Source organism: Doryrhamphus excisus, linkage group LG2 (assembly GCF_037039965.1).
Source record: "Doryrhamphus excisus strain RoL-2023G ecotype Guam linkage group LG2, RoL_Dexc_Guam_v1.1, whole genome shotgun sequence".
NCBI classification, from domain to species: Eukaryota; Metazoa; Chordata; class Actinopteri; order Syngnathiformes; family Syngnathidae; genus Doryrhamphus; species Doryrhamphus excisus.
Window position 1 is genome coordinate 5,264,945 of NC_136358.1, and position 12,316 is coordinate 5,277,260.

The window sequence follows — 12,316 nt, forward strand, 5'->3', positions numbered from 1 at the left end:
GTGCACTTTGACTTTTTCAGTCCAGTCCGACATTCTAAGCAACACAATCATTTACTCTACTGCTACAGCCCATGACCCCCCCCCCCACCGTCCTCAAGCCACTCTCCCCCATTGGGAAAACGTAATTCTCCATTTCAGTACTCAGCCGTTGTTTTCACAGCAAAACCAGACCCCCCCCCCCCCTTTCCTCCTCACTGGTGACCTTGACAGCTACTAACCTACATCCCCATCCCAGTCTGAGATTTATTAGCACAGAGGATCTGGTTGTCCATGTGTGTTATTTCTTTTGCAGGAAATGTTCTTCCTGGCCTAGACTTGTATGTGTTCTTAAGCTAGGAAAGCAGATGTATGTGATCACAAAGAAGACAAGATCCTTTTTTTTCTAATGAGGTATCCTGCTTATGGAAAAGTGTTTGGAGTTTTAGCTGCGCACAACAGGATACTGAAAACATCTTGAAAAAGCTTTTTTTATATAGAACTTGTGTATTTAGCACGGCTAGCCTCCAGCAAAGAAGACATAGAAGATAGCTAATTGTTGGATCAAGATTTAAAAGTGTTGAGGAGTGTATCAAACTACATCCACAATCAGGATTTATGAAAACCATATGACATAGTCCTTCACTCAACCCCCCCCCCTTCCAAAAATATACACTCTCCTGCCCCCCTCCTCTTTGCTTTATTTCCCTCCCACCCTCACTCTCCTGCTCCCTCTCACCCCTTCCCATCTTGGGACAATCTGCATGCAACTCCAGTGAGTTCAGATGCGTTTCTGCAGGGCAGACTGAGGAGCTCAAACTTTTCTCAACAGAAAAGTTTAAATGAAGAAAGAAAAGTTCACTTAGGCAAGACTAGGCAGCAAGATCTCGTCAAGTGGAGCAAGAGGAGGTGAAAGGAATATCAAAAGAGGAGAATGGGCTCCCTAGTGAGCGGCACTACATCTCCCCTCCTGACCTCCCTGCTGGCTTTGCTTTTGGGACTTTCTTCCGTCTCCGGTGAGGACTTACGGGAGACGGACGCTCTGTGCAATGCCGACGGCTGCTTGGCAGTTTACTTCCAGAGAAAGACTTTTCTGGACTCTTGGCGGGCTTGCAAGGAGAAAGGTGGAAATCTAGCCACCTTGAAACGCCAGGCGGATGCCGCCGCCATCGAAACGCTCTTCACTTCTCTGAATTTGCGACACTCGCGCACCAAGGTACAGGTATGGATCGGCTTGCAGCGGCAACCCCGCCAGTGCACATCCTCGCGGCTTCTTCGGGGGTTTTCCTGGACAACAGGGGACCAGGATACGGAATACACCAACTGGCAGAAAGACTACTCCCCCAATATGTGCTCAGTGCCTCGCTGCGTGGTTATGGGATACAACATTCAGGACCAGACTGACAACTTCAAATGGCTGGATGGGTCCTGCTCCGTCCCTGTGGACGGTTTCGTCTGCCATTATTCCTACACAGGAATGTGTCCTGCCTTGTGGAGTGAGGGGGCAGGCAATGCCTTCTACGCCACGCCGTTTAACCTCCTAAGCACCCTTCTGACCCACGCCCCTCTCGGATCTGTGGCGACCATGCCCTGTCAAACAGATCAACAGTCAGTACTCTGTGTCTTGAGGGAAGACGGTTCAGTGGGGTGGTCTAGAGATTCCCCTCTCTGCTCCAACCCCCCGGCATCGCACAACTGGTGCGAGCAAAACAACGGCGGTTGCGAGCATTTCTGCAAGGAAGCCGGCGGTCTCTCTTTTTGCGAGTGCGCTGAAGGCTATCAGCTCGCAGACGACGGCCAGAGCTGTGACCTCTCTGACGGATGTCAGGATGCCAACTGCGAGTTTGAGTGCGTGCCCCTTTCAGACCGGTACCGATGCGCCTGTCCTGATGGCTACATGCTGGCTCCAGATGAACATGGCTGCCTGGATGTGGACGAATGCCTTCAGAGTCCCTGCGAGCACCGTTGTGTCAACACTCCCGGAACGTTTCAATGTCAGTGTCAAGACGGCTACCAAGTCGACGACGAGGGCGGCTGCGAGGATATTGATGAATGTCTCAGCGATCCGTGTGAACATGCCTGTGAGAACACAGACGGCTCCTTTATTTGCCACTGCCATTTTGGGTTCTCCCCGCAGCCCGAGGACACAAGTCGATGCCAAGACACCGACGAGTGCCAGATCGCAGGAACCTGCCAACAAATGTGCGTGAACTACGAAGGCGGATTTGAGTGCTATTGCGAGGAAGGCTACGAACTTGTCATGTCTGATTCTTCCTCATGTCGGAAAATAGGCGACCAATCGGCTGTCACCAACCAGCCACGGCCTGGTTGGGGCCCTGTGGATTATGAGTGGAATCCACAGCAGGGTCACACTGATTGGGTACCGGAGGAGGAGCAATCTCTGGACTGGTTGACTGACATTCCCAAAGTTTTGGGTTCTGATGTCATTTGGGTGACCAGTGCTCCTCGGGAGGAACTTTTCAATCCTGCTTCAGAAACACAGGAGGAAGGTATCGCTAATGGTGATGATGACATGTTGGACATGGGGCACAATCCTCAGTCTGAGCTGGACTTGTCCTTCATCACCACCAGCACCACACCCACTCCCACACCCACCATGTATGAAGATGAGAAGGAAGAAGAAAAGACCACTCCTTTCCCATTGTTTTCCACCTCTACAATCTCGGAAGGAGCTTGGAATTGGTGGGCTGGGTTCACAGCTGGCGACCAGAGCCGAGGAAATCCAGAGGATAAAGTCACTGACTCTTACATGCTTACTGAGTCCAGCTACCACAGTCCGCCCCAGGAAGAAAAACCCTCAGTCAGTGATAATTCAGTGACCCACTCCCAAACTACTCCCACTCAGACCATTCCCTCTCAGCCGCCTACAATCCGTCACCTGGATTCTGTACACGAGGGCGGCGGACAGACTCAGAATGGCAACTGGCTCCTGGTGGGCCTCTTGGTGCCGGTTTGCATTTTTATCGTAGTCATGGTGGTCCTGGGTATCGTCTACTGTACTCGCTGTGCTGTGCAGCCCCGCAGTAAGACCGGGACCGACTGCTACCACTGGATCTCTGGCGCTCATGACAAACAGGGGGTTGCTAGCCCCTCTGCTGGGGTCAAGAGCCATGTTTAGGTAGACGGCACCCCAAAGTGACACTCACATATACAGACTCTCAAGGGGTGTAAAATCATCCCGGACTTTGCTGTTTATTGTTCATTTAGGAGGCGAGAGACACTGAAAACCACTGAACTTGTTTTTTTTTTGACTATGCTTGGATGTTCCATACACTGATCACATGACTGCTTGACATCCAATTACTTCCTTATTGCTGTAAATGAGGAATTATCATGGTTCCGTTCACCATTTACACCAGACACTATGACTGAACTTGGTCATGGTTTTATTTCATTTGAACATGCATCAGATTACAATTGAATGCATCACATAATCAGTTCGCAGTTCCACATGTCCAAAAGGAGTAGGAAGAAGCAAAACTTATTAAATCCTACCCCTCCATCCGGTACTTCTAGATCATAACTGCAGTACTTTTGCAATTATTGTTTTAGCCAAAATTTGACTGTAATTAATGTAAATTTTTACAGCATTGCTTATTCAGCAAATCCACCGCTTTGCTTTTCATAGTCGCATGAGTATCCCAAGTGAAATTCCCAGGAATGTGCAGAATGTCCACTTTTTAAGAGCACGTCTCTCTTCCTTTTTGGATTTCCCTTTAAGAAAACTTGGCAGCGTCGTTATGTGAGGTACAGACAAAGTCTTGGAAGGAACCTTGACTTTTTGGCCGTCAGTCACACGGTAACCAGAATTCTCTGTACGTGCCTGGAATGTTGTACGGCCATGTTGAATCAAATCCAGCTGTTGGAGGGAACCATCCAGAAAGACAATCACACACTTGTTACATCTTGGGAAAGGAAAAACTAATTATTACAATTGGAGGGCATTTAAAAAAATAAACATTCTCTATCTCAATTTTCTCATATGTATTCATTAATAATAGGTAATAAACCTGATTGGCTCATTTCAGGCATCAAATGCATAATTGTATTATTTGTTTTTATCTTTTATTTGCTATACAGTTGTCCTTTAAATTCCAATATCGCTATGTTGTGTTTTTTTTCAGATATTAATTATGAATGTGAGTGTGAATGGTTGTTTGTCTATATGTGCCCTGTGATTGGCTGGCGACCGGTAGAAAATGAATGAATGAATGATAATTATTGATCGCTGTTTCATGGTAGACGTCTATTAATTATCCAAACATATTGAAATACATGCGTTATGTAGTATTTTGGCCGCTAGGTATTAGTAATGTCACATTGATGAGGCATACATCCTTATTACATTACCTTATCTCGATGGAGCCAGCCATGGATGCGGAGTGAAAAAGGTTTTCCTCCTATTTTGTATGCACTTGGTAAGTTTTTAGCTTCTTATTTTGTTATTTGTCCCCCACTCCGTTTGAAACCCTTTCTTAGGTTTAGAAAAAATGTGAGTTCCTGCAGCATCAGAGATGTGCAAGCAATGAATAATGAATTTAAAGGTGACTGTAGGGGTGTTATTTCATGTCTATGGGGCTCTAATAATGTTGAAAAAAATGCATTTAGGATGTCATAAACAGGTTTTCTATGCTATAACTATGAAAACGTTCCATTTATTAACAATGAATCTTATAATTCATTTAATGCGGTTGGGACCAATTAACTGCTATAAACATGAGATGTACTGAATTAAATGAGTATATGAGTATATTAAAAAAAGAGTTAAATATTGTTGCATAAAGTACAGTGAGACATAAAGAATAGAAGAGAGCCAATACATTTGCTGTATTCATGCCAATGGCAAATTGATGATGCAGGGTCTCTTGTGTCATGTGACTCACTACCACTCTAAAAATGTTGGGGTAGCAAGGCAGCGTGCGTGTGGAATGCAGATTTCTTGCATAAAAACTATTATTTATCATAACATTAATTAAACAAATGTTTCCATGATTAGCTGAGACATCTATGGTTAAAAGGAAATGACATTTTAATGGACTTTTAATTTTTTTTTATTTGACATTATATTTTGGACTAGAGAAAATGGCATTTTAAAGGGTACTTCAGAAATGTATTTATTTAAAAAATATATTTTCTATCAGTATTTTCTTCTTGTTCATAAAAAGTACTCCAATCCTGGGATGATCTGTTCAAATTCAGCAAATTCACTTTTACACATTTACTAAAAGGATGTTGAAAATGTAATTAAAAAAAAAAGAACACATGTTTTTGAGGGTTGTGACTGTTTATTATTGATCGAAATCAATACGATGACATTGATTAATGGCTCACATTATTACTTGTGACAACTTTACTGCAACAAATTCCCAGAATCAGCAGAGTTGCTGTTAAGTTTTGTGTTGTGTTGACTCATGCATCGCTTTTGATGAAAACCAGCTTATGGCTTGTGGAGGAATTGGGGGGGGGGGACACGCGCTCTCTTTTCTCTGTCTAAACATCTGGTCGATATGACGCTGAATATTTACAATGAATCATAAAAGTGCCCTCGTGGAGACATTCAGGTCACTTTTGGCCAGGGAGTTGGACAAATAGTTTTCCCAAAAGTTTTCCCACAGGCTGAACTAGGTGAAGCGTAATATCAATTTTAAAAGCGGAAAAAATGTCTCAAAACAACAAAAACAAAACGTGCATGTTCAGAAATGTAATATTTTTCAAGACCAGTGTTAAATAGCCATTTGGCTTATAAGTTCAACTGCCTGGGTCGCTGTTTTTGCAGCTTTGCTAGCAATGCTTGTCAGTGCCTGTTTGTCATCAGTTAGTTTTTTTAATTTCCTGCCTTCGTTAGCATCTTTAATCCGTTCCAGAAGGTCTGGCTCAAACCAAAACGTACTCTAACCAAAGCAAATTTTACAAACAAAAAAAAACCTTAAACTGTATTATGGAAAGCAGGAAGTGAACAAATGTAACAGTTACTGAAAAAACTAAAAGTATCACGATGCTGTCTATGCCTTTTTGTCATTTTTGACCCAGCCTCTGGTTGCGTTAAATTTGTCAGCAGACTCACACGTTGCAGGAGTTTTCCGCGTTAGCTCGAGCAGCCTCGCCGCTGCAACTGATTATCTCTGATTGTCTCACACAAACTGTTGATCCGCCACTTCTGAACACGGCGTCCACGGCTTGTGGTCTGTCTTTTGTTAACACTGTTACTGCTTTTGCAACATTAGCTCCCTTGATTACGTCGTTAGTCTTCAGGGTGGTAATTATCGTTGATGAAGGCTTTCCAGTACATCCTGCCCATGCAGAGAGCGGCAGCATGGACGTCATCCTTGAAGTTATTCTTCTATCTTGAATTCAGTTGTGGTATTCACGTTGTGGTATTCACTCTTTGGAATGTTGCTGTCACACGCATGGATACTTTATTGTAATAGGAAATCCAACCATAGCACCCTTATGGTAGCCCTTTGAGGATAATGACCCACATGCATAACATTATGTTGCATGTTTCAGTTTTTCTTGATCTCCGCTTATGAAAACAGATAACCTTTTTTAAAGGTCACACGCCTCAGGATAGAGTCTTAAGAGCCCGAGGCCATCTTGATGGACCTTTTGCAGTTTAAGCGGCCTCTCTGTTCCGTTTCTTCAATCATGCAGCTTCAAGAAGGATGAAAACACTAAGATCCTGGTGTAGATTGTGGTGTTCTATTTTTTATTTCTTACCATCTTAAGAAATCCTGAGCATTGGTTTTCCAAAGCTATGCCAAATATGTATTTATATTTTATCTATACTTAAAAACAAGCTGAAGTGCACTCATTCTGTTTTATCATCTTTTTGTGGTTTCATATGTTCCCCAATGATCCCTCTTTAAATCATTTTCATGCACACAAGTTTGACATAATAATATGTGCTTGCCGAAGTGAAAGCCTGAGTTATTGTACGAGTGTTTTAATGGAGGTGGCAAATTAAAATGAATGGGTTACGTAGCGAGGAAGCGCAGCAGTGTTTATGTAATGTGTCACATTTTGATGTATTAGCCACTACCTTGTCACATTTCAAATTCATTTCCCATAGCTACCATACCACAAAACATACAAAACACGTATTATTCTCATAATACCTCTTTTCACTTAAATATTTCAAATTTTCAAACAAAATTAATTCATTCATTTTCTACCGCTTTTCCTCACGAGGGTCTATTGACTGGTCGCCAGCCAATCACAGGGCACATATCGACAAACAACCATTCACACTCACATTCATACCTATGGACAATTTGGAGTCGCCAATTAACCTAGCATGTTTTTGGAATATGGGAGGAAACCGGAGTACCCGGAGAAAACCCGGGGTGAACATGCAAACTCCACACAGAGATGGGTGGAATTGAACCCTGGTCTCCTAGCTGTGAGGTCTGCGCGCTAACCACTCGACCACCGTGCCGCCCCTTTTTCTCAACAAAATACTACCTAAAAAAATTCATTCATTCATTCATTTTCTTCCGCTTTTTCTCACAAGGGTAGCAGGGGGTGCTGGAGCCTATCCCAGCTGTCTTTAGGCGAGAGGCGGGGTGCACCCTGGACTGGTCTATCTAAAAAAAATATGCCATTTATTTCTGTTATATTGAATTTTTTATTATTATTTTTAGATATACTATGTATACAAATTATTATATACGTACAAATTATATATAGACATGCTAATACATACTATTACCATATTACCGAAGCTACAGTAACATTGTCATTATTATTGTTATGAACATTGTTACACCGAAGAACTACGTTAATGCCGTAGTGACACCTCACCACACCCCACCCGGCTCGAGACGAGCTGCACTCCACACTCGCCCTCACTATGTGAAATCAGTGTCCCCTCCTCAGGAACGAAGTTTCTTTAATGCTTAAAAGTATTAAAATATTGCAAAATACTGCAGGTATTACATGTTATCATGAATATACCTATTACTACATGTATATAAAACCTGAGTGGATGTGTTTTGATTGAGGTCTTTCTAAATAGCCATTTAAATAGCCATTTGGCTTATAAGTTCAACTGCCTGGGTCGCTGTTTTTGCAGCTTTGCTGGCAGTGCTTGTTAGTGCCTGTTTGTCATCAGTTAGGTTTTTTAATTTCCTGCCTTCGTTAGCATCTTTAATCCGTTCCAGAAGGTCTGGCTCAAACCAAAACGTACTCTAACCAAAGCAAATTTTACTATAGAAAAAAATAAATAAATCCAATGAATCCATTCAATACACCCAGAAATTTTAACATAGACAATAATTATAGTTTTACATGCTAATGCTTAAAAGGACCAAAATATTGCAAAATACTGCAGGTATTGCATGTTATCATGAATATACCTGCTACTACATGTATATAAAACCATAAAACCTGAGTGGATGTGTTTTTAATCGTGGTCTTTCTAGGTGTGTCCCATTACATGCATGAATTACCCGCCTCTTTTTTAGCTGTTTTTGTATCTTTAGAACACACAGAAAAGAGAAAAATGTGTTGTTTATTTCTCACATAAGGATTGAGGATGATATATAAATAAATTAATGTAAAAAAAAAGTGTGTTAAAAATGATTCACCTCCCTTGTCAATCCAGCCTAGAGCGCTGTAGTCTTAAGCTCAGTACCGATGGGGTGATGACTCTAATTCCATTCCAAAGCCAAGCGCCACGGAGGCTCTGCTATCAGTCACATGACAGCGGAGAGGTGACAGAAAACAGATGTGAGCATCCTCCACGCTCAAAAGCCATCACTTTGTTCTCGAGACGGCAGATAAAACAGATGTTGTCGTCTCTTTCAGGAAAGGTTTCTCTTCCAGGCGTCGAGTTACTGAAGCTGCGAAAATCATTTTCACATAAATGCTGTTGGAAAGCGGATCCAAATGAATTTTGACCTGCGGGCTAGTGGAAGAGCAAAGTAAACAACGTAACACTGTGATTATGTTGGCTTGAAGGGGGGATTGAAATGTGACGGTGGATCAGTGGGCTTTTTTTGTCACCAGTGACATAAGTGTCTATCTTTTGATCGATGAATCAATCATTAATCGATTATACAATTAATCAACATTAATCAAAGGCTTTGTTGCTAAGAGGGGGAAATTAAAAATGTGTTTTTTTTCATATTCGGTTAGCGTTAGCTGTAGCCTTAATATAGTGTGGGGGAGGGGGATAAATAAATTAGAGGCTAACTAGTTTGCTCGCTAGCATGCTAGGCTTATGTCTCATGTCCCTGCAGTCTTGTAGCCTGCACGTTAGTAAATAATAATAGGAGTGTAAAGGTGACTATAGGGGTGCTATTTCATGTCTATATGGCTCTAATCATGGTAAAAAAAAAATAAATAATGGTTTTTAGAAAGTCATAAACAGGTTTTGGACGTCCAATGGTGGCTTTTTTTGGCGAAAACCGATATGTCGATATTGTCCAACTCTCAATTTTCGACACCGATATCAGGTGATACCGATATGTGTAACATGACATCACTTCTGTGGTGGAATGAACAAATACATATTGTATACAGAATTTTTTTTATATCGGTTTTCATGATCGAGAAAAAAATCTGATACCGTTGTTGACGGTATCAGATATATCGATATATATATCGATATATATATATATCGATATATATATCAATATATATATATCGCTAGCATGCTAACTAGTTTGCCAGATATTAGCATAAAAATGATATATATCGATATATATATCGATATCGATATATATATCGATATATATCATTTTTATGCTAATATCTGGCCAATAATTGTCGGTAGAGATAATAATCCTTGACATCGCGAATTCATTCATTCACAAGGTCGCAGGGGGTGCTGGAGCCTATCCCAGCTGTCTTTGGACGAGAGGCAGGGTACAACCTGGACTGGTTGCCAGCCAATCACAGGGCACATATAGACAAACAACCATTCACACTCACATTCATACCTATGGACAATTTGGAGTCGCTAATTAACCTAGCATGTTTTTGGAATGTGGGAGGAAACCGGAGTACCTGGAGAAAACCCACACATGCAAGGGGAGAACATGCAAACTCCACACAGAGATGGCCGAGGGTGGAATTGAACCCTGGTCTCCTAGCTGTGAGGTCTGCGCGCTAACCACTCGTCCGCCGTGCCGCCCACAATAATTATTGTCTGTGTTAAAATTTTTGGGTGTATTAAATTGATTCATTGGATTTTTTTTTCTATAGTAAAATTTGCTTTGGTTAGAGTACATTTTGGTTTGAGCCGGACCTTCTGGAACGGATTAAAGATACTAACGAAGGCAGGAAATTAAAAAAACTAACTGATATTGCTAATAACGACAAAAATATTCTACTATTTGAATCCGACTTTATGGAAATTCACTCATTGGTTGATTCTGGAACCCATTAAGCATGATAAACGAGGGATGACTGTATATATATGTGAAAGCCTATGTACTGAAGCTAAGGCCTTTTCATGCACCTTATCATGTTAAACATCCATCCATCCATTTCCCATGAGGCTTTATCCTCATTACGGTGATTGGGTATGCTCAAGCCTCGTCACGGTAGACATGCCCAATGCATTTAGTGGCAAGCGATGAAACTCGAAATCATTTTTAACGTGTCAGGGTGTGCTAGCGAGTCAATTTGGGGTAGTCTCATTTGCGAGCTGCACCGTACTGTTCAGGCTTGGGGATGTTTGTTGCCATATCAATTATCAGTGAGATCTCTGAGATATGATGAGAGCTGCAGACAAATTATGACACAATCTGTTGTACATACTTGCCCTGAATTTAAACGTGCAAAATCCCTTTGCAAGCATAGACTAATCTACATCTCAAATTTCTTGTGTCATTTTCTTTTCTTTTATATATATATATATATATATATATATATATATATATATATTTTTTTTTTTTATTATTATTTATATACCTGTGCATAGTTTCAGTGTGTAATCTTCTCCATACGCACCAATTATGTATTTCTTCTCTGTGGCAAAACATACAGTGCAGATGCAGTTGTGGATTTTATTGGCAATTATAATTTGTACACATAAATGTCTACATACAAGCGACAACAGACAACATTCATATCAACTCATTGACTCTAGCAGTGGATCCACACATTCACACTGCAGGGTGTGATGCCCAGTTTGGATTTTTAAGTTCAAATCCAGTCTTTTATTTAGTCAGTCACATTCCCCTCAAAAAAGCTGACTTATAAATATGAACACAATGTGCATGTCAAGTGATGCACAAAACACAACGTTTGTGTTTACACAATTCCTAGTCTCAGTCATGTCACGTTTGTGCAACTGGAATCAACATTTTTTTTTTTTTTTGATGAAGAATATGGCAACAATTTTGGCGAGATGGCCGTTTGTAGGAAAACAGGGAGCAGAAAGAGAATCTGAAAAGCATTTCAGTCAATAACAGATATAATGGATAATACAGAGCCACAATGTCAACACTGTGTGGAAACAGAAACAGACCAAAGCAGTCGATGTGAACAGAGGAAAAAGAAGGAATGGATAAATGGCAAACTGTAGAAAGCCTTAAAGAAACAAATAAATGAGGCAAAGTCTGAGCGGCTAAAGGGAAAATACAGAAATCAGTACCAAGAATGAAAGAAAGCAGCGTGAAGGAAAGCCAGAGCTGACACAAGGATGCAAGGATGGGGGAGAAAGGGAAAGTACACACGATCAACAGTAATAATAGACATGCTTTAAAGCCCTTTGAGACTCTTTTGTGATTAAGGGCTATATGGATAATCTTGACTTGACTTCAACTTTTTAGACCTGTGTCATAGCAACAAGCCGACTGGACTGAGTATTCTCAAGAAATGCTAAATAGCAGAAGTGGATATCCACCATGCAGAGAACAACCTGATAATTGGCATCAAACCACCAACAAAAGTACAAATCTCAGCTATTAAGTCCTCCAAAAATGGGAAAATTCAAAACCATCTGGGAGAACAAAGAAATACCCGATGACTGGTCAGAAGGTATTATCCTAAAAATTACCAAAATTAGGGCAATTTCAGAGATTGTTCCAACTGGCATTGAATCATGCTCCTATCAGAGTCAGAGGCAGTAAATGAGAATCTCAGGAATGAAAACGCAGGATTCCGAAAGGAGAGTGGGTGCTTTGACCAGATATTCACACAACGTAATATTATAGTATGGCAGAAGAAAATACACATTTTAGTTGACTCTGAAAAGGCTTTCAATAGCATACACAGAGACAGCCTCTGGAACATCTTCATGTAAGGAATTATTATTATTTTTTATTTACAACATATTGCGCAACTGCAGGGTCTTGAGACACATGCTAAC

At 41.2% G+C, this 12,316-nt stretch overlaps 1 protein-coding gene across 1 annotated transcript; it reads left to right on the top strand.

The window, feature by feature from the left end:
- Positions 1 to 785: 785 nt before the first annotated feature.
- Positions 786 to 4,542, top strand: cd248a (CD248 molecule, endosialin a). The gene has a single exon (XM_058067953.2). It carries the CDS (start codon positions 911 to 913, stop codon positions 3,113 to 3,115), a length of 2,205 nt encoding a protein of 734 aa, XP_057923936.2. The 5' UTR covers positions 786 to 910; the 3' UTR covers positions 3,116 to 4,542.
- Positions 4,543 to 12,316: the final 7,774 nt, after the last annotated feature.

Excerpts from the sequence above, each read along its gene's own strand:
- cd248a (XM_058067953.2), top strand. The coding sequence starts at position 911 with ATGGGCTCCCTAGTGAGCGGCACTACATCTCCCCTCCTGACCTCCCTG.